Consider the following 26,358-nt stretch of genomic DNA (forward strand, 5'->3'; position numbering starts at 1 on the left):
ACAAATAGAACTCAACATGTTAACAACTTAATGCAGTATTACCAATGTAATGATTCATTTTTTTATACTTGGCTGATGAAAACGTTTGTACATTTACCCATGTAGGGCTGCTGGATCTTCATTAATAATGGATTACTTTTACATTGGTGTACACCACTAAGGATGTACAGTAGGTGTTGCATTAAATAGAGAGAAAATCCTCTCTTGTCTGTTATAATTGTAAATATATAGCATAATTGTTTAAATAATAAGGAATGTAGAATAAGGATACAAAGGCATCTTACAGCGTTATAAATGAGCAACATTTATTTTCACTTTTTGTACATTAAACGTGCATATCAATAAAACTGAAATTGGTCATATAAATACCTTTACCATAATACTGTTACAATAAATATGGCTCTACTGATCCGAGGGTAAATAAAAAACAAATTTCAATATCAAACACTGTGCGAAACAAAGAGACACTGTCACATTTTCATCTCAGACAATGGATTTGGGGATTGTGCTAAGATTAGGGCCTAATAACTCATCTGGAAAGTGACCCTTTTCTCGTGGCTGTGCTTCATTCTAAAAGTGATGTTAAAAAAAATTCAAGAAAAACTGGTGTCCTTCGCCCATCGGTACAGAGACAGCACTTTTTTGTGTGGAGTCAATAAGGAAATAGTGCCATGCCTTCGCCAATTTGTCCTGGATAGCAGAAGTGCACGCACTCACACACTCACACACTCACACACACACACACACACACACACACACACACACACACACACACACACACACACACACACACACACACACACACACACACACACACACACACAGCACATGAAAAGCTCTAATAATGTATATACTTCATAGTACAGTTTAAAGCGGGCACTCTGCTCCAGGTTGATGCATGTTGTAAGAAAAGAAGAAGGCATTTTTAACCCTAGTGAGCAGTGGACACATTGTGACACAGCAGTGATTCACAGTAACACATCATCACATCATGTCAAAAAATTACATACAGTACTTCAAATAAGATTACCAAGAAGCTCTTAATCTGATAACGTGCAAAATTAAACACACCTATCCATTCACAAAACTCCAACGCACAATGTTCATCTTTTTGATGATATACAATGATTAATTAATGTATAGATTGAGTTATAAATATCATCACACCAATACCTCACCCCAGCCTCAGTCATTTCTTTCTTTTAAGCAAATGTCATTAAAATGTCATTCCATGCACTTTCTTTAAACTCATTTTACAACGCCTTTAAAAATACTGCTTTAATCTTGTGCTTTCTTCACACTTAAAAACTCAAATAATTGTCCACACAGAGAGAGGACATGGCAGCAGTTTTAAGTGGCAGAAGGTTGGATGCGATTTATGCTGAAAGCAATGATTGGATAAATATCCAATGTGTTAAAAAAAAAAAAAAAAAGGTTTAATTTCAGTGGCTAAATCTATTCTTAACAGCATAGCAAAGTTCCAAAGTCCAAAGATTCAAAGTCAATCAAATATTGCGCGGTATCAATAATAACTAATGATACAAAGAGTTATAAACATCTGTGAAAATAGACAAAAACGAGAGTAAACACGTTCAGTACACTGTAAAAACAAGGAGAGGAGGCGGTCTGTGTGTTTCCCTCCACCTCAGAAGCCAGGCACATGGCAGTAAGCCTCTAGGGAGGACAACAGGATGTAGATGAACCAGAGGGAGAGGAAGAGGAAGAAGGTGAGGAGCTTGGGTGTCCGTGGGCCCCCGAGCTCTCCGCCTGACACGCTGGGACGCCGGCGGTAGAGCAGCACCATCACACACACCAGCGCCATGACGGTGAAGACGGTGACGGAGAAGGCGAGCGAGCCCGGGTCCACCTTGAACACCTTGCCTTTGGACTTCCAGTAAACGGCGGCGATGGTCCACGCCACACCGATGCCCAGGAACACGTTGACGGCGTTGCTGCCCGTCACGTTGCCGATGGAGGCGTCAGCGTATTGGTCCTGGATGGCAGCCACTTTACTCGCAAATGTATCTGTAACAGAAATGTGGGTTTGAATAAGGTTTTAAAAGAAAAGGAAACTGAAGAATTTAAATTAGCTAGTAATAGAGATCAGTCTGTGCACGCTGACCAGGGACTTTAGAACAAAAAATGACAGTTGTTCCTGCATTCAGTGTAAAATTAACACCTTTAAAACGTCACTCTGGGGCATAAAGGGTAGCAGGCAATTACATAGTAAACTTTATTATAAGGCATACTTTAGATACATTTTTATAGGTAGTAAAAAATAAATGTATTTGAGATTGGTCTCTCAACTCCTATCACCTCACAGCCCCCCAGCCCCATGGCTTTTTTTTTGGTGATAATTAACTAATTAATGCTTTAAAGATCAGTTAGAGACCATGAACAAGAATAAGTTTTACTTTGCTGGGTTGTTTAAAAATCTCTTTGGCCGGGATCTTTTGTATTTTGTTCGTTGAATACTCGATTCTGATTGCTCAATCTGGACATTTAAGAGGTTATTAGTACTCAATAACACACCGCTGCAGCAAAGTAATGATCGTTGTTAAGGAAGATTAAGGGAAAGAAGAAAATAAGATAAAAGACAGAGCGTGTGATGTCAGAGAAATGAACAGAAGAAGGCGGAGAGGAAGTAAACACTAACAGGAACACGGTATGGGCTGCTCTGGCATCGTTTAAGGACTTGTTAGTGGAACAGAAACTGTGAAGAGACTTAGACAATTAAAAACATCGATTAGTGCTGCCTTTCATTTTAAGTTGCGTTGTTGTTGCACTTGGTAAGCAGTGGAACAGCTTCACGTTGGGCTCCATGATCACTCTATCAGGTGTTTTTTCAATAATTACTGCCTCACTGCACATTATCTCTTTCATAATGCCTTTAATCATTTATGAAAACTCAACCTAGTCTGCAGCAAGTCACAAACGTAATAGTTCGACATGTCGAGAAATGTGCTTTTTGGTGGAGAGTAAAATGGAAATATTGATTATAACTCTTGTATATTGTCCTACAGATGGTCGGCTTAGCTTAGCTGGTGATCAGATGTCATAGACAACTATGTTTGCATTTTTGCTTGCTGCCGGGAGAAAGGTGAAGTTGATCTGGTTCGTTATTCTGCAGGTAAAGCAGCATGATGGCAATGATGACACTCAGGTCACAAATAAGTGAGATGCAACAGGTCAATTAGTGAGCTTTATTGTGCTAGTATGCATATCTTGTTGCCGTTCTACAGAACCAGGCAAGCTGTTTTCAGTCTTGTTGCTAAGCTATATTAACTGTCTCCTGGCTGTAGCTTCATATTTATAGTACAGACACGAGTGCTATGGCTCTTCTTATTAAAGTCTGTGCCAGAGAGTTAACAAGCATGTAATGTCGAACCATTCCTTTAAGTTGTTAATAAATGTCTGTGGTCAAAAAGACAAAGAGGATGTTACCCAGCTTAAAGGATTTTTTGACACATGGCCACCTAAAAGTTGTACATGCGCTGACTGATCAGTGGAGCATGGAATCCTTTGATTACCACAAATAAAGGTCATGTTATAACTTAAAAACCTTGCCTTGTACAACAATTATCTGCATTTTCTTCACACTAAACTGGAACAAAAATATGTTTTAAAGCCGGTCTCCTGCATGCCTCTCTGTGGCAGTGTTTAAGACGTGGTGACATTGAAATGCAATTAGGCGGCACAGAGAGAACAAGTGAAATAGTCTTTGTATTTGTTTACAGCTTGTTTAAGACAAGAGCTCAGGAGATAATTATTCTGACAGCACATCCGGGCACAGGTTACACAAGTCTACAGCATGCACCAAACGCAGAGGTAACCCAGGACAAGTCCCCTGTCAGAGCTGACAGACACCACAGACACCCACCTGGTACAGAGGTGCCGAGGGCCACAAACACCACGGCGGTGACCGAGTCCTTGAGACCGACGGTGCAGCCGAAATGACAGGCCAAGTCCCCGGTCACAGCTGTCAGGACGCCGATGAGAGAAATGGACACAAAGAAACAGGCCCAGCCATTCCAGTACTCAGTCGGGGGGACAAAAGCAAAGAGGACTTTCCAGAAAACTGTCAGGAAGTGCATAATGTAGTCAAAGCAGGACGGCAGGCGCTCCTCCCCGCTCTCTTCCTCGTCATCGTCACCTGGCAGAGACAGATAAGACGCATGAAGGTTATCAACATATTAGCTCCATGTGTTTGCATGCTGCTGTTGCAGTCGTTGTACTTCAGTATGAAAAACTGAATCAGACCAGAGAACTAGACGTTAACCTAAGTTTCTCATCTAAAAATATATTCTCTATATCCTCAATTGATGACAATCTTTTAACAAACACAAGTCCTGATTATCACCACCCAAAATGATTTCATTTTCAGAGTTATTACCCCTTTAAATTCCATTTTATATAAATAACGCAACTGAAATGAATTTTTCAATGATGGGGTAAATGTGTGAAAATCACATAACATATAAATATAATTATGGATTTTATGCTGTAATAACAGTAAGATAACAATCAAGCCAAAGGATAGGAAAAAAAGAAAGAATAAGGTTCACGATGTCCCTAGCAAGGAACAAAGTATAATCTGAAATATCCAGGACCTTACGTCTCATGTCGGAAATTGATATTTAATCATAACGGAGTAAATTGTTTCAGGTTTCATGATTTAGTTAAACTTAAAATAAGTGTCTGACAGTAAAAATCCAGCCAAAACGATACCCACACCCCCACCACATTCAACCGATCCGACGAATGTGTGGGAGCTAACCTTTTCAACTCTCTGCATTAAATCAGTAAATATAGCCGTGACTCAGTGCTTGAGACATAAGTATAGGCAGGCAGGCATACTTTCTATTTATGTATGCACTCTCTGCATGCAAATCTAAGTGAACCTGATAGAAAAGACCATTTTAACGGGAAGACACATCTCTGGTGTCATAGTCAGCTTTTAGCTCAAATGCATTGTGCACTAGTGCAGATCTGAAAGGTTCACAAAACCAAGTGAATGAAACGAACGAAAGGGCAAAATAAAAAGGGTTCACCACACCACATACAGCACATCTACATAATTCCTTCTGAGCCATTAGTTGTCCAGGCAGATTCGTTTTTATGGTGAGCCACTCGTGAAATCACCACATCATGCATTTTTAATAAACCGTTTGGATTTAAAGGGTGCATCATAGGCCTGGAAATGCCAAAATGTAATAAAACAGACTTTTGTTTTTGTAAGGATAGTTTTTTTGCCTTTTAATCCAGGATTCTATATTTCAATGTTGCTAATATCAAACTGTAGCATTATAGACTTAAACAAAGAAGTATCTAACCAAAAGAAATAAACTGATGTGAGATCAGTGAGAAGCAGCCGGTGAGACAGATCCTGCAGACTTAATCTTCCACAGGTGCTCTCAGAGGCGCAAACAGATGAGACATCTCACCACGCTGCGACTCACCTGCACTGACAGTGACAGCACTAACAAACTGCTCTCTCCAGCTGCTGCTCCCCACCACCAGAGCCAGGTTTGTCTTCTTTATCAGCTTGTCCACTGTGCTCTGCAGACGGCCACAAAGAAAGAAGGCAAAAGGACGTGATGCAGAGTATCAATATAATCGTAATATTGCCTATGAGGCTAGGGAGGCCAATGAGGTGAATTAAGGCGCAATTAACCGTTACTCTTCCCACTGTGGTGCACAGTGAGTCACTGAAACAGATACAGGGAAGCACAAAAGCCCACAATCCCTCAGGAAAAATGCACATTGCCAGCATAAAGCTGCTGTGCAGAATGTAAAGCTGTTAGTATCAGTGCATAAAACTGGAGCTCTGAGAATAAGTGCAGGATAATGTTCCAGTTTAAAGCGGCAAAACACCTATTCTATACATGCAGATTGTTTTATCAAATTATATTATCAATATGTTAGATGATCAAAAAGACAAACAGAAACACCTTTGCGAATTTCTCTGACAGAAGCGTGTGCAAGGCTAAAAAAGAATACAGATGACGTCATAATGATGTCATTGGGTTTATGTCAGTTTGAGTTTGGAGAGAAGACATTTGTGAAAGAAAGGTTGCAAATTCAGGGGTTACAAACAGGAGTGCAGTATGAAGGATGTTTTGTTCAAAATGCATACTAACATAATATTCTTACTATGACGTCAACAATGTATTGCGTTTGGACTGCATAGTATTCGGTTTTTGTGTATCGAGAAATGCCCAGAGGAATTCTAGATTGGCAAGTAATTCTGATTATGAGATGTGATGTTGTGTGAAATAGTCAGCTGCCCCAGAAATGCATTTTGGCTTTTTAAACTGGCCAATGGTGGACTGTGAGGCATGTGGCTTTAAAACTTAAAGGGTAAACCCTAATATGCTAATTTTCTGGTTCATAGTTGTATGTTATGCCTCTACTGTGACATGTTTCCATGCTTTAATGTTCAATAAGCTCTTCATTTTCCTCATACTGCCTGTGCTGCAGCACCTCTTTTCACCCTCTGTCTAAAACCAGAGCCCAGTCTGCTCTGATTGGTTAGCCGGCCGGCTCTGTTGTGATTGCTCAAACGCTTAGAGATTTCCGGCCCCTTAACCTATCACGTAAAATGTGTTGGAGTGCAGACCAATAGAAGTGGGAGTGTTACCTTGCTTTGTCTCTATGATACAGAAATCCTATATAGCACAATACAGGAAAAGGAAACCCCAGAAGGCATAATAGTGCCAGTGAAAACATTTAAAGTAATATACAGAATAAAGAACATTTTTGAATTGTTTGGAAGAGAAAATGTTAATTTACATTTGCTATGTATAGTTTTCATTCAATGTTAGCTTGGACCTGTAACCATAATGTGATGCAGAGAAGATGTTTTCCTTCAGCTTACTTCAGTGTGCCTGGAATGCAGAACTCAATTGATAAATATACATGCTGAGTGGAGTATGTATTGTGATTTCAAACACAATTATGGACATTTAGCAGACATAAGCAAGTTGCGTTGTGGGAAATGTAAGAGCCATACAGTTTTTTTTATATCTCTGCAGCTGTTGCATCAATTTTGAGCATTTCTTTTTAATGTGTCTCTCTACCGAGACAACCCCAAACGTCATTGCAGTGGATTTCAAATGCACTGCCAATTTTGACCCCTGTTAGTGCTGCATTATATTTAAATGATACAATTTCCTCAATTTATCAGACTTTTCAAGTTGGATGAAATGATAAGTGACAGACTCTTGCAGACCCATTTCTTACATGCACATCACTAATAATTCATACCCCCACAAAAGATGAAATATGAATCCTTAAAAGTCATATTCAAAATATTATGACATAACTGATATTGCTTCAAAAATAAATTCATTAATGTTTTATACCCCCAGCTCTCACAAAATATTACAACGAGCAAACAACTGAATAAGGTCAGGACGGATTAAACGCTCATGGTAATTAAGAAGTGAGGTTATTTTTAAGATGTCATGATGTTGTGTTTGTTAATGAGCTCGCACAGTGTCTATAAAATAGTTACAGGATTTGAAGGTTGTTTTCTAAAGTAAAAAAAACTGCTGTAATGGTTGCTCAGTATATAGTAAATCATGTTCGAAGAAAATATTGGCAATTATCATCATACAGCAGCTTGTGACAAGTATTCATTCTAAAGTAAATAGCTGTTTACTTTTGAGTTACCTTGAATTCATAGGACTCCTCAATCACAACCTCCAGCTTAGTGTGCTCGCCCAAAATGGGGCAGCCCATCTTTGACACGTCCTCCGGTCCCGCTGCTGTCTTGTTATCGTTGGTGTCTCCTGTGGCACAGTGGGGGAAAGGTGTTTCAACTGTTAGCCGTAATTTCCCACACAGGGGATCTGCTACTCAATAAGGCACCTTATCTCCCGATAAGGAAACCCATCCACCATGTGAACTGTTTGACAATCAAGTGTAATTACACATTTGCTTGTCTAATTGATTTCAGTTAGTTTAAAAACACTTTCTATATTGTCTATTGTGGATCCTTTCTGACAGGCTTTTTTATGACCTTAGCATGTTTGATTTATGTCACTGTGTTGACTTAATTATTTTTAGATTAGTTGGCTGGGTATGGGGTAAGCTTGTTATACAATCATTAAAGCGGCCCTATTATGCTGTTTTTCAGGTTCATATTTGTATTTTGCTCCTCTACTGTGACATGTTTACCTGCTTTAATGTTCAAAAAGCTCTTTATTTCTCTCATACTGCCTGTGCTGCAGCACCTCTTTTCACCCTCTGTCTGAAACCAGAGCCCAGTCTGCTCTGATTGGTTAGCTGGCCGGCTCTGTTGCGATTGGTCAACTGCTTAGAGATGTCCCTCCCCTTAGCCTATCACGTATTTTGCAATATTGTCAGTCATTAGAGCACATTAAAAAAAGATTATTAATGTTGTACTTGTCCCTTTTTGCTCTGAACCTGATCTAATTATTTAAAACGCTTAATCGTTTTTCTGCTGCAAAAGGGTCTCTCAATAAAAACAATAACAAAATTGTTGCCAACTGGAGTGGTGTCATGGGAGTTTGTGTTTACAGTAAGCTTCCCCCGGTGTGTAGTGTTCCTTCAATGTAGTATTCATTTTTAGACATTTAAATGCAGAAATGTAATACCTTCAACCCGGGCTATTTGATGGATCGACAATTTAAACTCAAGTACTCAATCATAAAACTAAGGGACTAAAGAGATCACACCTTAGACCTTAACAGTTTCCCAAAAGCCATGAGGAATTTGTATTAATGCATGTCAACGGCTTCAGTAAAACACTACATAAAATATTAACGACCGAGGATCCAAATTAAAATGCATCTCAAGCTATAAAATAATGATGAAAATCACTCTGCGGCTGCATGTGTCCTCAGCTCACCGTGTCTCTTTCCCACATCTAGCAGGATGGGCTCCTCCAACACAATGGTGAAAGCCTTGTTCTTCTCGTACTCCTCGTCATCGATGACCTTCACATTCAGCAGCTTCCTGAAAGCAGAGGGGTCAAGGAACAAGGAAAAGATGGAGCCAAACAGAGAACGATAAGTGAATGAATTAGCATTATTTAGGAAATACCCAAGGCTGTCAACATACATTAACCCTGCCGTACATTCAAACAAAAATAGATTCCAGGCATCCAGTACTGCTACATGCTTTTGCACAAAAACATAGTGTGTAGCCAAGAGGTAAACTGCCTACACAATGAATCATGAAACAGAGATGTTAGATAAGAATACGGAAGCCTGAGATTTTTCCTACAAAAATCCCATAGTACGGAACACCATGTACAACACAAAATCATGTTTTATTTTTCCCCTAGCACCCCACGAGAGGGCGGACGCCTTCTACACCATTAATCCCATTAGAGCACTAGAGAAATAAAGTGAGATAGCCCACACCCCTCCCACACACATCAAGTTATAAGTCATTGAAAATTGAATTATTATCTTGTTCTCAGTGGAAATCAAGCTCCTCCTATCTTGGAATCCATGCAGGATCACACAAACTCTTAAGACGTGTTTACGAAATACAGCTTTTGCCCTTAAATGCGAGTGCTACAACAACATGTGAGTGAGGGTGTCAAACTGTGACCGACATATTCAGCCCCGCTTCATTCTCCCACACTGCTATAGCAAGTCTTTCTCTCCCTCTCCCTCCATCTCCCTAATGATATGTGGGTGGCTGTCTATTTCAGTCTACTCATGTACACTCAGGATTCAACAACATGGTAGAAAGAAGAGCTGTTTGCTTGCAATAGAGAATACGTTTATTTTAAACACGAACAATACGTCATCAGCTGTCTAATGTCAAGGAGAGTCATACCAGTGGGAGCAAAGGGAATCGCAGTATAGCCTGCAGTCCTTACCAATGAAAGGAAAGACTTTCTTTTACACAAGATGTTATTTTTGAGAGCAAAATGTACGGGGACGCAGTAAGTTTAAAGGTCTTCAACAAACATTTGGTGATTCAGTTGCTTGTATTTATCATTTTTGATATTACATCACACTTAAGGCAGATACGGTTTATCCTGCTTTAGTTTATGAAGCTGTGCAGGACATAACTGGCAGAGATGAGAACACGTTTACACTTTGCACACCTCTCACTCAATCTAGATATGAAGGCTGAGGTCGTTGGAAATTTAAATCTTGAATTTTGCCTGACTTTTTGCCCTCTAATTTCAGAAAAGTTATGTGGGTAATGATATCAAAACCAAATGTGATCGAATCAAAAGCAACTACAGATTCCAAACAACATTCGAAAGGAAGTCTAAGGTATGATTCATTTGATGAATACGTCTCACACTTTCTTTTTTTTACCTGGTTGAATCCTAAATAAAGCTAATTAAAACATTCTGGATCAATGGAATAATCGAAAGTAAAAGGCAAACAACTTGATGAACCTCTGACTAAACTACACACATATAGCATTATGTTGTGCACTGCCAACAGGTTACATGTAAAAGTTGAACACTGTACAGTATACTGAATAATCAACATCAATTATGAGTATGCCAGAAGTGGAAACATTGCCAAACAGCGGTCAATGAGACTCACTGGAGCTCTAAAGTTAATGGGATCTACGTAACATATTTCTAGTAGTAAATAAGTTCAAATACATGTGTGAGTACCATCTGGCATCCCTTGTTACTCTTGACATCTGGCCTTACAAGTCTACCAACTAACCGATTAGCTAGCTTGAAGCCGGCTAGTAAGCTAGTTGAAAGAACAGTTCAACATTTGGGAAATGTTCTTTCTCTCTGAGAGATAAGAAGGTTCATGCCACACTCTTGTCTGTAGTCTAAATATTAAGCCAGAGCTGCATTTTGTTAGCTTAGCTTATCATAAAGACTGCTAACAGTGAGTGTAAATTGTTCCAGAATGTAACTCACTAAAAAACTTAGCATAACACCAAAAATATCTTTCTATCCTTTGAAATTGGTGATGAATTAATGAGGTGCCTGTAATTGCTGTAACTGTCACTCTTTGAGTTTCTAAATGGTGTATGAATCAGGTTAACAGTTAAAATAGCACCCTAAAGTTTCCTGAGCTGCGTATCTCTGCAGGTATAACCTCTCATTACAACAGTCACAGTAGGATTCTATCAAGACAGTAAATCCCTCACTTTCTGCATGATATCACATTTCACAGTTTATCATCTCGACCCACCGGCTCCAGTCCTGGGAAAGATTCTGAGAATCCAAAGTCGATAACATACCGTGCTATTGAGTCTGTCCACACATATGTGAAGGAAGCCAGGAAAGTATTCTCTGATCGATCTCTAATTCCTTTGAAAAAAACGTAATCTCTGTTGAGCGGAACATCTGCTATTTCTATAAGTTCCATCAATGCTTTTTGACTTCGAATTTCCTTTCTCACATTTTTAATAGCCTATTGTCTTTCTAAATTTGGGATCTGTATACTATTCTGATAAATTAAGGTTAACTATAGGAACAAATGCATTGATTTGTGATTGAGACTGTTGCCCAAAAAACAACATGCAGCAGCTGTCAGACCTTTTTGTTGGAGTTTCCCGCTCCCTCACATTGGGGTGCTCCAGTTTCTTCCCACAACTGGAAACATATACACGCATGTAAGTTAAAAGGACTGGAGACTCTGAATTGCCTGTAGTTAAGAGATCTTATGTTTCTATGTTCACCCTGGGAGAGTATCTCTGCCTTCTGCAGTCTACACACTGGGATGGGCTCCAGCCCTCCTGAGAGCCTGACAAAAACTAAGCCTGTAGGGAGAATGAGTGAATGCATAAATGCATGACAGTATGTCCAATGCCCCTGACTGAATGGGGCACTGCCATTCAGTTGGAGAATCATGGATCAAACCAATGTGTCAGCATGTGTCTATCTTGCTGATGTGTCCTTGAGCAAGATACTGGTACCCTATCAGATCCAGGAACACTGCATAGTACAGTAGATATAAACATAAGGCTGCAGCACGATGATGAAATATGCTTGAGTCATATCCACAGCCGATACAACACATTCTTTTGTCGCATGCACTGTTATAACCCAATTGAGTCTGATTTACGTGTTTTTGGAATGTGTTGCTAGAGAGTGACATGCAAGTTCAGCACGAGAATTGGAGCACAAGAAACTCCCTCTGGAGGGAACTTTGGGATTTTAGCCTTTCCTGCACAAAAACCTATACAACACAGTACAGGAAAGGGAGAACCCCTACAAGCACAATAGGGCCTCTTTAGACTAAAAACATTCGCTTAGATTTTATTTGAGCTTTTTTAACTTTACTTTTAGCGTCTGAATATGCTTATATTTTTAAACTGAATATCTTCTTTTTGAATGTCATTGTACTGTTGTCCTACATAATGTATGTATTGATGGAAATGTATTTTTTGCATTGCATTTGATATTGATTTGATCAGTAATAAATGTAAAGGAATACATTTAATAAAAGTAACTCTCACAACCCTCGTTGTATAGAAAAATGACAGCCGAACAAGATGACAGAGAAAATGTTTCAATGTAATTTTATTCCAACATCATGTAGCGCAACATGTGAGCATTCAATATGAGAGTGAATGTTTAACAAAAGGAAGCCTAGCAGTGCTGCTTTAATGGAGCAACGCTTTTCTTCTCCCTTGATGAGTCCCCAGAGAAAGCATTCTGTTTGGGAAAGATTTTAACTGTTCCAAATGGGTAAACATTAGCCAACCCTGACTCTGCTACTTCTGCTTTTATCCATGTTTGTCATGAAGTTCAGCATATTATTGATCCTGACTGCATTAAGCGTGAGAAAGAAAGAGCATCTCGCTATTGATTCTCCTTTTAAGAAGTGATCTTCTCACATCTCTTTCATTTTAGCTTATGTAACTGCCCCCGTTATCTACCTCAGCCTCAACTAGTGTGTAGAGACTCACATTTTGAGGCGCTAACGAAAACAGATACAAGAGGAAGCTACACACAACCATCAAAGGGTCTGCACAGATCTTCCCTTAATCCATAAACACAGAATGTAAAACGCTTCTCTATGTCAGCCTGTTTATCTTGGCTCAGATGTTTGTGTTTGTACATCATAATCTATTTACTGCAGTGCAGAATTTAGAAGGGTAAATTGTTAGAATTGCTTGCTCCGATTTAAAACCGTTCCTCCTGGCTTGGAGTCAAAAGCTTAAAACCTGCCTCTTTTGCTCCTTCTGCCTGCTCAAACATCGACTGGGATAGGCAGATGTACACAAAGACACACAAAGCTTTAACACACACACAGAGCTGCCTTGAGGCCCGCTCCCGAGTGCCCAGGGAAACATTTGTGTAAGCTTTGTTTGAAGGTTGAACTTTGTCAGTTGGCTGAGCGCTAAGCAGATATACTGTACATTTCGCACAAAGCATGTGCAAAAGGACATGTGCATAGATGCGAAGAACTACCTCGAGATGACGTTGACGATGTTTCCATTGCATCTTTTAACAGGACTGACAGAACGTTTCAAATTAAACAACCTCATAAAAAATCAGTGTGACTGGAGCATCCGAGGAGTATAAAGCAGGTACAAAATGCGTTACTCTCCAAAGACTTAGGCACTTAAAATCTGTTCAACAGGTGACTTGGCTCAAGTGCCTTCTACACCAGCTTTGATACCTTCATGTGGAAAATATAGAGCAGCTTTTCTCTCTCTCTTACCGTCTGACAACAGGTATCTTGGATTAAAAATACACCATCGCTTAAAAGATAAGCTGCTGTGGTTTGACCCAACTGGACCTGCAAGTCTGACTCAAGATCTTAGTCAAACCTTATTAACTTTGATCACAGTATCCTTGCGTTCCCCCTTTAAGTCCTTGTTTGCTATTCAAAGGAGCACAGGAGTAGCTCAGCACAGCTTTGGCGTTTCCTGTTGCCTTTGTGTTCTCTTTTCATCATTTTTTTGTGTCCTGCTCTGCTGGATCCATCTCTCCACGGTCTTTCCTCTCCTGCTACACGATGACTGCCGAGAGAGGCATGACTCCAGATAAATATGAAGTGCGCAGATGCTTATGTCACTGTCAGCTCGCTACTGAAAGATGAACAGAGTTTTGGCTCAGTAGGTGAGGATTTCATCTAATGCTCCCTCTCCGTTTGAATGCAGATCCGAGCTGCCAGCCTTTCATTTCACACCGGTATACTCAACTGTCTCATTAACCGCAGCTTCTGTAGCCGCCCGCGCTCTGTTGAGAACTTTCGGGACTCCTTGAACCCCTCTTCACACTCTTTAATTGCTTCGGATGCTCAAGAAGCTCTTTTGAGTTCCCCTCTGGAGCGACATTATGTTTGATGTGGGTTTAAAGTGGATGTGGTGCACAGACATGCACCCTTAAAAATGCTCACAAACAAGCGCACTTCAAGCAAGCAAACACGCAGAATAATGTGCAAACAGAGGAATATATTAAAATCACACCTGCACTGCGAGGCAAAAAAGACAAATAGGGAGATCTGCAGTCTCTTTGACACGCTGTATTCACCTGCCTTTCCTCCCACTCAGCCGACCTACACAATACGCCTACACACGGGCCCTGAAATCCTCCTCACACAGACGGATTCATCTGACACATTTTATTCCTTTGTTTAGTGTTCTAAATCATGTCGATGTGATGAGCCTGGTATGGTTAAGAGCGTTTTCTTTTTTGGGGATCAAATAAAAATATCTGCCATGGATAATTACAAGGCTGTTTGCACATCGCATCGTAAAACAAACACCACAAGTGCACTCATCATTCAACCAAACCTTCCACACAATGTTCAAGAAAAAGCTGGAAAAACATAGCACTTTCACCCCTCTCTCTGTAGCCTTTCTTATCTGCCTCTCTGCCAATGCTGCATCCATGAATGCTTTGTTGAAACTATCACACATGTTTCACTGAATGCACCTGTTTCCGTATCTGCTCAACCCCTTCATCCCCTCCTCGCTGCTGTTCAGTCACCTGCCTGATTTTCTTATCCCTTTTCTGTCGCTGCCACACACTTCCTTTTGTTTTCTGCAGTGGAGTGTGTAACATCTAGCCAAATCCCACAGGGCTGTGTTAACTCATTCATAGAAAGCTGCTCCCTCACTGCTTCCTTTACATCAGCCACATTGTTCCGTTATCTGCCGCACAATTATATCCTCTTATCCTCCCACATCATCCCTCTAGAAGATCTAAAGTTCTCAGAGCCACCGTATCAATGACACATAAGAATAGCCTCTTAATGCTTTACCGGAATAGATCATTTACAGTAATCTAGCAGGACTCTTTAACACGCCAACGTGTGGGATGTGATGTTTGATCAAATGATGAGAAGCAACAACTAGAATAAAAAATGGAAAAACTCACATGGTCTCATCGTTCTGAAACTCCAGCTTGCCGGACACCTCTTCGTAGTCTTCACCGGCCTTGGCGGTGCCTTCGACGGTGTGGTAGGGCACCGCCACCTTCCCCCTGGCCCCGGACGTCCGGTGAACCTTCACCTGCATGTTACCGATGCTCTCGCTGACCCTCATGGAGTTATTCTCGAAGGTGAAGATGCCGGCGTGGTCGTCATCGTAAATGGTGACCGTGGCAGTGCTGGCAGTACCCAGGGCGGCCTTGGGGGGAGCGTTGGAGCTCCCTACCGTGCTGTTGCTGGAGGTGATGGAGTTTGGCTCCAGGACAGAGACCTCAGCCCGGTGCACGATACGTGGATTACTCAAGCGCACATAGAAATGCTCGTCTTCTTCAAAAATATCATCATCAATGACACCGACGGTGAACTCTTTGGTCGTCTCGCCAGGCTTGAAGACCAGAGTGCCCTCAGCAAACTCATAGTCTGAGCCGGCATTGGCAGTCGCATCCTCCGTACGGTAGTCCACCTGAGCCAAGGAAGAAACTTCATTAAATATGTAGTACCTGGAGTTTTAATAAATATCAAAATTATTAATCTATGTTATGCCTCAAGCAATCATTTCATTTTAAGGCCTCAACAGTTATTTTCTTTTTTCATGCACTGGTCAATTTTTAATTTTGGGCTATCTTTTTTTTCCATTGTCACTTCTAGACTTGTTGTTAACAAAACATCCAAATTCAGTTATTTCCCTTTGTGTGTGTGTCTGTAGAATTCTCATAAATGTACCATAGTTACTTCACCCACCTTTTTAGAAACCTTTAATACAAAAAAAATTGCTTTTAAGGTTCTATAAAATGGAATGTATTCATGGAATTTTACAAAACATTTATCAAAATAATTTACTTGTGAATTCGAAATCTCCACTTCACTAACACTAACATAGTCCAAACAATCCAAATTAATTCATATTTTTAGTCTTAAGGTTTTAAAACATGGGTTAAAAACACAGAATGCTTAGTTTCAGATTTATTTAGTGATACGAGATTCTAAATGATTTTCTCAACAAAATCAAACAATCACTTTCAATATTCCGAATTTAAGTAAATGAGATAATACCACATTTGCATCTTTACACCTGTCATTTCAAAAAATAATTGTCTTAGCAAAAAATATTTTTCTTTACCCGAGTAAACTGAAGTATTTCTCTTGACCATTTTATATATTTGTCATAATTACTTCTTACCTTCACAGTACAGCCATTTTCTCCTCCATGTCGAGTGACTGACAGCTTCAGAGAGCCGCAGTTCTCGAAGCACTGGTAGTGATTGGAGTCAAACTGCAGGTAGATGGTGTTGGGGTCTTCCTCCTGCCCACTGGCCTCATGACAGCTCACCACCTTCCTGGCCTGGTCGGCAGCGTGCTTCTTCAAGATGTTCCCCGCTCCGATCATCATCCGCGTGGCTTGGATGCGATAGAAGGCCCGGCTCTTCTGTTGTTGCACCAGCACTTGGTAGTTGGCCATTTCGATCAGCTGTTCCATGTCTTTCTCCGGGTGCCGTTGTTTTAAATCTTTCAGAGTGCGAGCCATCTCCCGTCGGGCCTCTTCTTCTTGATCCTGCTCCGCGCTCCCTCCGCCTTCTTCCACGCCCTCCAGCATCCCGTCCAGGGCCTCTTTGGGGTGAGTGTGGGAGTTCCCACCCTGGCCGTCCATCTCCAAGTCCATTTTAGTGAACATGGCGTCTCCTTCCGACTCAATGATAATGCCTCGGGTCTTGTCAGCACGATAACGCTTATGGACGTACTTGTAGAAGAGAAGGCGGCGGTCTGCAATCCAGGCTTGGAGCACACAGATGGGGAAGAAGAGGAAGGTAAGGACGGCCTCCCAAACCTCCACCTCTCCCGGGGAGACCACAGACAGGATGAGATATAGCCAGATGTAGGCGAACACGCTCCAGGCAGCAGTGATGAAAAACACCCGCAGGTGCTTTACCTTCCGGACTTCATTTTCGGGCACAACGTACACACAGATAGCGATGATGATGAACATGTTGAACGCGGCGCTGCCCACAATGGTGCTCGGACCCAAAGATCCAGCCTCGAAGTTATGGCCGACTACTTCAATGACAGACAGCAGGATCTCTGGTGCGGATGAGCCCAACGCCATCAGAGTCAGGTTGGATACCGTCTCATTCCAGATGCGTACAGTGGTCGTGGTCGTCTCACCATTGGGTTTCTTGATGGTGATCTCCTTTTCCTGGGAGGTTATGACCTCGATAGAAGACATGAAGCGGTCTGCGATGATGGACATGCCCAGGAACATGTATATGAGGGCTGCAAAGTAAACTATGGCACGCGCCACCTTGTCCCCCACCGCAGGATTTTGGGGGTTCCACATGGGCAGCACCACGCCATCGGTGCAGTTGTCAGTACTGGAGCAGTTGCCTGATGCAACTTCAGCATCTTCAAGGCTGGCGCTGCCCTGTGAGACACGAGTGACTCCTGGGAGCAGAAGCAGCAGAAGGGACATGAACAAGCATGGTGTGAAAGGTGGAGTTAAGTTCAGGATACGCTTGTTCAGAAACATGGCAGCGTGGTGATGCTTGGAGTCTCTGAAAGATAAAAGAACAAGAATTTTCCGATTAGGCAATCACATTCATTGTGTCATCATCAGGGTTGAACTTTTGAAATAACCTTGCCAAGCAAAAGTATAACATCACAGAAGTGCTCACAGTCATACTTTTTTGTATGCAAACGTGGGATCCAGCATTTTCGTTGATTCCAGTTTGGAAAGCCAGAAATATTGGCACCTACAAATCATTGAGTCATTGGTATTGAACTACCCTGTCCAACTCCCACACATATTATGGTCATGGTGTGCTAAGCAGCATTAAAAATATGACCCTCTTCACCTGTAGTATGAAGAGATAAAGTGACTCAGTCCACTTTGTATTGTCGAGGTAGAGGAGAGTCCAAAAATAATCCTTGCTGAAAGTATAAAAAGAAAAGTGATGTTTTAAGGCATCTGAGATAATGATATAAGATTATTTAAAGGAGGTGAAGCATGTCCCTCAACTCTGGCGTGATATATATTGTCTAATGCTAAAGCTAATAACACTTTTTTTTGCATTTCACTTAAGCAATTCACACTATGTCAGGGGACAATTTAAGATCTGTTCAGAGTGGCTTTCCTGGCAGCAGCGTGGCAATCACTAGCAGAGAGTACAGCATCAACGCCGTCCAGAGGATTAGTATCTGCATCGATGTGAACAGAGAGAAAAAGAGCCGGGGAAAAACAGCTAAGGAATGTAATCTAATGCTTCCTAATTAAAATTTCAAGACCACCTCCATCTCAAAAATAGGTTGCCATCCTACAGTATAAGAGGTTTGATAATGCTTCATGCACGCCACATGCTCTCATTGACATGCAGCTGAGAAAAGCTGCAATCTCCACTCTGACCTGCATAACAAGGGTGAACGTTTTCCATCAAGGCTACATTTCAGGGTGAAACTACACAGCACAGATGTAGACAGCGAGTTGTCAATTTTGTTGTTACCTTGTTAACAAACGACAAACAGATTGTGTTTGTGCAGCAACAGCTTTGTGCAACACATGTCTGCTGTTGAAACTGAGTGAGCCATCAGCAGGATCAGCACCGTGGACAGCGAAACACAGCAGCACATGCAGCATGTGACCCTCGGCCCGATGTTAAATCCGTATTCAACAAAAATCAATAGATAAATGAGAAGAAGAGTGCACAGAGCTGTCCTGAGATATCATTGATTCCTTCCTATAATTTAATATAATCCTGCATTCGTCTGGCAGACAACCTTGCACAAATTTTGAGTGGGTGACGTTTCTATGGTAAAAGCAAGCTCTCCAACTGGTGGGAAGGAAGGAATAAAAAGTGCTTTATCCACAGCACTATAGAGACAAATGTGTCTACGTAATTTTAATGTGGTCTAGTGGTGCCATACACAGTTCAGTGACATACATTCCTCTATGAATCACCAGGTGCCAACAAGCTAACAAGGTGCAGAAATGTAGAGATACTCTGACCCTGAAGAATTTAGGATTTATGCATCAACGCCACCAAGCTGGATGTGTTTCACCTTAATAACCCTCACCCTTGTTAGACTTTTTAAACATTAAACATTATTTTCCTGAGTAACAACATCAGTTCAATAGTTGTACCACTGACACACCAAGCAAGAAGCCACTTATCCATTTCATTAAGTAAATCCTTTAACCTTTAATAATTGAAAAATCCCCAAATGTATATAAATTGAATCCTCAAACGTGTTGCTGTGTGGTGAGGAGAGGTCTCAGGTTAGCACATCAACATGTGTTCTTAATAATGAGTTACACTTTGATGCTGCCACTTGGTTTGTGAGACTACAAATGGTGGCTGTCTCAATTTGTATCGAGACTCCTCATAAATGTCATTGCTTTTGTCTTGGGAATGAATAGTGATGAACAGAAAGAAAAAAAAAACAGATAAAGAGTAAACAATGCGTAAACAGAAAAATCTTACTGTTAGCAGACCACATGAGACCTGGTGTTGAACACACACCATACTAAATCTAAGCTAAAAAGACATACGCAATGCACTAGGTGTGTGCATGCAATGAGCTTTAGAGCCCAGCATAGAGAAAAACACAAGATGCTCATGCAGGAGTATACTTTATGTTTTTTATGGGTCCTATTTTTAATATTGCAAGAAATTGCATTAGGCCTACTCACCTAGGTGCAGTTTTCTGTGAGTCAGCTCAGTTGTGGCCTCAGGAAATTAACTTATCTTTCATATCGCTGTGGAAACACAGGTTATCTTTAATGAACAAATTGTAGAGAGAGTTTCATAATCACCATGAAAACTAGCCGGAAAGGATTCCACGTTAGAGAGTTGTAAGATAACGAAATCCAGTAGATTCAGCAACTGGAGCAGAAATACATCACTGTTGCAGACAATTGAAAATCTTAAGTTGCACATGGGTTCTAAGACAACTATATCATTGGATATCACAAACAAATTATTCCATCAGTACGCTGTGCACAATGGACAAATAGACTGGTCCATTTGGTGCGCACAGCAGTCCCACAGATACTCACAGAAAGCCCCGAATCTCAGCTGGACCCAGGTCTCAGCGTGGCTACTCTGCACCAGTTCAACAGAAGAAGATACCCCGTGTGCCATCCACGCAGCAGGCTGGTGTAATGGTGTTGGCTTGTTGCGCTGGTATCTTGGAAATGACGCGTGTATCTTTCCACGGTGCCTCTTCGCTATTTTTTTCCCCCTGACAGGTAACCTACCTCAGCAAACTTAACACTGTCTGATTACTTATAAAATTAAATCCCCCTCGCCTCAACGCGGTGACACCGTCTGCAAAGCTAAGTAATTCTTTCAGAAAACACAATGCCTTCTCAGCTTTTCCCTCTCCAGGCTACGTGCGAATGTTGATGCGTAAAATAAAAAATGAAATGACTGTCTGTCTTCATTCGTCCTGCTTCTTCTATCAGTCAGAAATTCTTCCAAACTGTCAATTTGTTTTAAAAATGCTTTAAAGGTGTGTTTTTTCTCCGTAAAATAAACTGAGTGGAAAAATTCCCTTGCTTTTCTGTCTGAGCTCGAACCAAACAGGACTGCACATGAGAGTAGGCGTGAATGAATGGTGACGGATTGAGAGGACGCAAAACCACACAAACGGATCAGGACAAGATGGATATCAAGCGGAAGGATGGTGGCAGACAGGAGAGGAGAGGAGTGTGGTGTTATGCAGATGGAAGTCTTGTCTTACTCTTGCAGAGGGCAGCATTGGCACAAGAAACGATGAGCGAGAACGCAAAGCTGTAACACTGCAGAAACAGGGGAGGAGACGTTCAGAAACAGCGCTACACGCACGGCTGGTCCTACTGAATGCGCATCAGGAGTCCAGGACGAATGGCCATTTCACTCATTATATGCTCATTACTGTTATCAGCCATCATCACAGATAAACCTGCTGAGGGCTCAGAGCTAAAGTCTGATATTCCTGTTAAAGGCTCAGTACATCTGCAGATGTTGCTGCGGTCTGCTGTGGGATAGGTGTTTACAGTTGTAGTCTGGATGTTAATACACAAAGACGTAGTGGACAATTAAACTATTCTCTGATTATTATGTTTTTAACCCTGAATTCATGATGCACAATATCTGTAGAAGTTAGGGTAAGGAACGAACAAACCAAACTTGAGTTTAAAGAAAAAACAGAGAGACGAAGGAGCCTAAAAGTAGTTGTCAGCTATACCTATAGCAACTTCTTCTATATCGATAATTTCACACTATCATACACTATTTCTGCATAAGACAACCTAGCCACACTGATTTTTTACCACTAATGGGGTTTACTAAGGTGTGAAGTACATTAATTCTCAATTCTGATTGGCCAATGTGGACATTTAGTAGGTTGTTGATCCTGATTTAAAGACCGCTGCTAAGGAGTTAAAAGAGAAGACAAACAGCAAGTAAACACTAACGGGGAGACGGTATGGGAACTGGCAGGGTTTTAAGTAAATGGAAAGGAAATGTGAACAGACTTGGAAATTTACAGAAAGCCTAGATCAGTTCTGTCATTTTAAGTTACGTTGCTGTCGCTGCAGTTCCAGCTGCTGGAACGCTGTGGAACGAGCTATTTTTTCAGACTAGAAGCAATACAATCATTTTAAATCAATAAAATACATTTTAAATCAATCTTGTGAATCAAGGATGGTTTATTCAGTAGATAGCCGTGTAATAGGCGGAATAGTTATCCCTTACCTAACAATTGTATACAATCTTAGCTCTGATGGGGCTCTCTAAAGTGTAGAAAAAATAACCCTGATGATACTGTTGTAATTGTGGACTTCAGCGTTTTGGAGTTACAAGCATAAAGATTTCTGAGCAGCTGCTGGAGATATGTTGATTATTCTTTGCAAACTCTCTAAAAGTCTCTTATTAATCCCAACCCTTTATGGAATTGTAATACTAAATCTCTTGATCTCCCCTTTTATTGATAAAAACATTTTTTGTGATACTTTTAAAATTGTAGAAGCCTTTTTCCCCCTACAACGTACTCATAATAGGTATAATCTCAAGAAACCCTCAAAAGAAAAAGAAATACAATAATCATGAAAAGGACCAGATAAGAAAACTTTTAAACTCCTCAATGCAAGACAGTTTAATTAGTAGAAAGGTAGTTTACACCTCAATCTATTTTAAAGGTGCAGAGTAACTTTTAGTGGAAATCTTCAACCTGTCAGGTGATTAATCCTCTGCGTACCATGAATTTATTAGTCCAAAAGCATCACTAGTTGTTCACGCTGGAAGTGTTGAAACACTGAATACAAAACAATGTCACCACCATGCCCGCAGCCAAACCACAAGCAAAGCAAAAAATATAGCTTTCATTTGTATAAAATTAATTTAGTTTTTATTGCTGGATGATTGCCTGTAATAATGGTTGAATGGAGGCTGTATGCAACCCACCTGAAGCGATGATTATGGCAAACCTTGGAGAGAAATAAAAGAGATTAGACTCAGATCTGGAGGACTGATAGCGCAGGGGGAGGGAACACACCCCAAGCAGCATGAGGAGCAGCACACCGGAAGCCTCTCTTCCTGTTAATAGGAGTATAAAGGAACCACAAGTGGAGAGATGCTTTGCTTGAACAATTGACTTACCATACATGCCAACAAATGTTGTGCAGAAGTCTCCTATTGACTTTGAGTACTCATTTTCTGAAAAATATTAACACAAAGTTCTACTTAACGTGTCTCATTAACTCATTAATGTCAAGTGATTGTCCTTCCCATTGTGTTGTAAGTTTGTTAATGTAAAAGGTTATTTTAATGGGTGTACTAGACTTTTATAACAGTAAATCGAGATTCAGTTCCTTTAGATTATGAGTTGAGTAGGTGCTGCTCAGTATGACCCATGACACTGATGGGTCTTTCACTTGAGCTAGCAAACCATCACATTCTTTTATTAGCAGATATGTCTGTCAGACGCCATTCAGCTCAGACAATGTCACTATCTATCTCTCATATTTCAGTCATTGTCATTCAGCACCATGGGCAGCACCCTAGACCTGCTTTAACTCTGAGAGAATAATAAGCTATGGAATAACAGCCTGTTCATTATAAAGCAGTGCACAGAAATGGTTTAAAACATCTAGTGACTGCTTTATTTAGTTTATAATGTTAAATTGTTGTTTATTATTTAGTTTATACTTAAACGTGCTGTTGTGCTGATGAAGAAACATTATGAATATGATGTATTTTCATACAGCACCATCGCTGGCTATGACCTCAATGCTAAAACATAACATTTTACCTCTATGACAGCATCAACAAAAGCTGTATACATGCATGTGTTTCTGTGACTGAAAGTAAACGTGGTCACGCCCTGGCTCAAGGACCGACAACACAGGGAGACCGCACATGGTTAATTTCCAATTAAAGTACATTTAATTAAAGAAATTAAGTTAATTATGAAGTATGTTGATCAGTAATGTGTGTAGTGTGTGGGTGTATGAACATGTATCAGTATATATAAAGCAAAGAGCCAACAGGAGAGGGAGAGGGGGGGGGGGGGGGGGAGAGAGAGAGAGAGAGAGAGAGAGAGAGAGAGGAATGAAGCCTGTATTTGTAGCCTCTCACAGGTGTCCCCCCTTCTGACTAACGACCCTCCCTGACTACTGCTAAGAGAGAGCAGCAGACACACGGAGCAGAGAGGGAGGGGCCATCACACCTCCCCCTTAAGAATGAGGTACCACATCATACCCTGAAACAAAACATGAACATTAGACATAACATCTTTCTCAATATATTAATCTAACTAGCATTTTTAAGAACACATAAAGACTGCATTGTAAGCCTATACAAAGTGATACTAGGCTTTAAAAGACACTAGGAAAAAAGGTGCATGAGGCGACTACCGAAATTTGCACAAAACCCACAATTGTCACAGCCTTACCCCAGGAAATGCAACTGCTTCTGCTTAGCGGACGGAACAGAAAATGCCTTTATGTCAAAAATTTCAATAACAATGGGAAGAACTTCCCTTGCCTGCCCCACTTTACCCAAAGATGTTACTGCAGCTCAATCTCTGACATATCAATGGGCTTAATCTGGATTTGCAATGGAGCCAACACTTCTCTTTCACCAACTTTGGGATTATGAATAGTTGAAGCCAAACAAACTGACTTCACATGAACATTGTTGCTTTTTCCCCTCTAGCCAAGGACATTCTTTTCCCCCACTGGCCATTAGGATGCTGGGCAAACCTTGGGGACAAAGAACCTGCTTTCTGGGATTCATTCCTATCATAACGCTCACCAAAGAAGCGCTTGTGTGTCAACCCATACTCGTCAGTCAGAACTGATGCCTCCCTAGGACATGTGACTTTGTTGATAAAGGTAGCGAAACACTCTGGAACAGAGTTCTTGAATTGTTTTAAGACTACCAGGTTACCAAGGTCTTCAAATATATCTACTCTGGATGTTGTGCACCAGCGATTGAATTGTGAAATCAAGTCACAGGCAAACTCAGTATGGGTTTGACTTTTCTTGACTTTTCTGACTCTGGAACAAGCTCATAGACTCTCAAACATTTATGCCACCTGCAGAAATTTGCAGAAATTGCAGCATCAGAGCCGGTGACACCAGCAGAATCAATAAACTGATCAGGAAAGCTGGCTCAGTCATTGGCATCAAACTGGACAATTTTGAGACTGTGGTTGAGAGGAGGACCCTGAACAAAAAGTTGTCCATCGTGGATAACCCCACCCACCCTCTCCACCTGCAGCTGAACAGACAGCGGAGCTCCTTCCCCAACAGACTGCTCCAGCTCTGCTGTCACAAGGACAGATACAGGAGAACATTCCTGCCTTCTGCAATAACTCTGTACAATAATTCCCCTCTGGCTGGCAGACAACTCACTGCTCCATAGCCTCTCTGAAACTGGACTTAACATGCACACCTTCACACTTAACATTATACATTTACACTATATTATTATTGCCGTTTTGTACATTTGTATATTTCATTTTCATTCATTTTTATTTTTACTTTATATTTTAGTTCTAATTATTTGTATTTGTTTTGCTTCTCTTTGTATTTCGCTGCTGCAACGCAAACATTTCCCAGTTTGGGATAAATGAAGTACTTCTGATTCTGATTCTGAAAATAAAGTATCTCGATTGGACTCACTGAACTTTGGAAGCATCCGAAGATTAGTAACGAAATCAGAGTTCCTGCCCACTGTAGTTTGTTGACTATCAGAACTGAGCACCCCTGAAAACTTACCCTCCTTTATCAACTCCAACCAATGAATTTCTAATTGCCTAATAGCTTCAATTTCTACCTCCTTATCGTACTTCAGTCTCTCCAACTCTACTTGTTGCCTTAATTGCAACTGTAACAACTCCTTCTGTTGCTCAACCGTTAATGACCCAGGATTAGCTGGAGATACACTGGGCCCTGAACCTCCAACAGACAGTGCACCCAAAATGCCAGTCTTAGTCAAACCCTCTCTCAAATCACTTTTCACACTTTCTTTTCATTTCTTTGTACAGAATATCAACGTTATAGTGCTCTACAGTCCTCAAAAGCTGCTCTTTGGTGCACTGATCCATTAACAACTCCGAAGGATTCTGACAAAAATTGTGTACAACGGAAGTCATCTTCACAGTGCAACACTACCAACCTTAAACAACCCACACAGAACCAAGACCCAGCCACAAAAAAGAGAACAGAACAGGAGACCAAACCCCTATCACTCATCTATCAAACCCTGTTTAGCTAGCTAACTCCCCTCCTAGTCTTCGTGTAGTTCGTGGTGGTGGGTACTTATGCACGCCAGACCAGTGGTGTGGAAAAAGAGAGAGAGAGAGAGAGAGAGAGAGAGAGAGAGAGAGAGAGAGAGAGAGAGAGAGAGAGAGAGAGAGAGAGAGAGAATGAAGCCTGTATTTGTAGCCTCTCACAGGTGTCCCCACTTCTGACTAACGACCCTCTACAACGGCCATTTACACTTGTTTTGTTCTTGTACCAGACTTT

The 26,358-nt window shown here is 41.0% G+C and overlaps 1 protein-coding gene across 3 annotated transcripts; it reads right to left on the reverse strand.

Annotated features, from left to right (window-relative positions):
* Positions 1-320: 320 nt before the first annotated feature.
* On the reverse strand, positions 321-21,017 carry slc8a4a (solute carrier family 8 member 4a). 3 transcript variants are annotated; one of them, XM_063894320.1, is made up of 10 exons: positions 20,401-21,017; positions 20,035-20,100; positions 18,203-18,278; positions 16,537-17,902; positions 15,305-15,819; positions 8,876-8,982; positions 7,675-7,793; positions 5,460-5,559; positions 3,881-4,153; positions 321-2,025 (listed from the first exon to the last, which is right to left on the reverse strand). In XM_063894320.1, exons 4-10 carry the CDS (start codon positions 17,875-17,877, stop codon positions 1,646-1,648), a joined length of 2,835 nt encoding a protein of 944 aa, XP_063750390.1. In that variant the 5' UTR covers positions 17,878-17,902; positions 18,203-18,278; positions 20,035-20,100; positions 20,401-21,017; the 3' UTR covers positions 321-1,645. The 3 variants fall into 3 exon arrangements, with proteins under 3 accessions (XP_063750390.1, XP_063750388.1, XP_063750391.1); XM_063894318.1 differs by lacking the exon at positions 18,203-18,278 and having other exon boundaries at positions 20,401-21,016; XM_063894321.1 differs by lacking the exons at positions 18,203-18,278; positions 20,035-20,100.
* Positions 21,018-26,358: the final 5,341 nt, after the last annotated feature.

This window comes from Eleginops maclovinus, chromosome 11, assembly GCF_036324505.1.
Source record: "Eleginops maclovinus isolate JMC-PN-2008 ecotype Puerto Natales chromosome 11, JC_Emac_rtc_rv5, whole genome shotgun sequence".
Classification (NCBI taxonomy): Eukaryota; Metazoa; Chordata; class Actinopteri; order Perciformes; family Eleginopidae; genus Eleginops; species Eleginops maclovinus.

Bases quoted from the DNA above. Each gene is read 5' to 3' on its own strand.
- slc8a4a (XM_063894321.1), bottom strand. From the start codon at position 17,877: ATGTTTCTGAACAAGCGTATCCTGAACTTAACTCCACCTTTCACACCA. The intron at 15,820-16,536 runs GTAAGAAGTAAT...TCCTTGGCTCAG, and splicing joins AAAATGGCTGTACTGTGAAG to GTGGACTACCGTACGGAGGA. The intron at 8,983-15,304 runs GTGAGTTTTTCC...CTCTGCTTTCAG, and splicing joins TTTCAGAACGATGAGACCAT to GAAGCTGCTGAATGTGAAGG.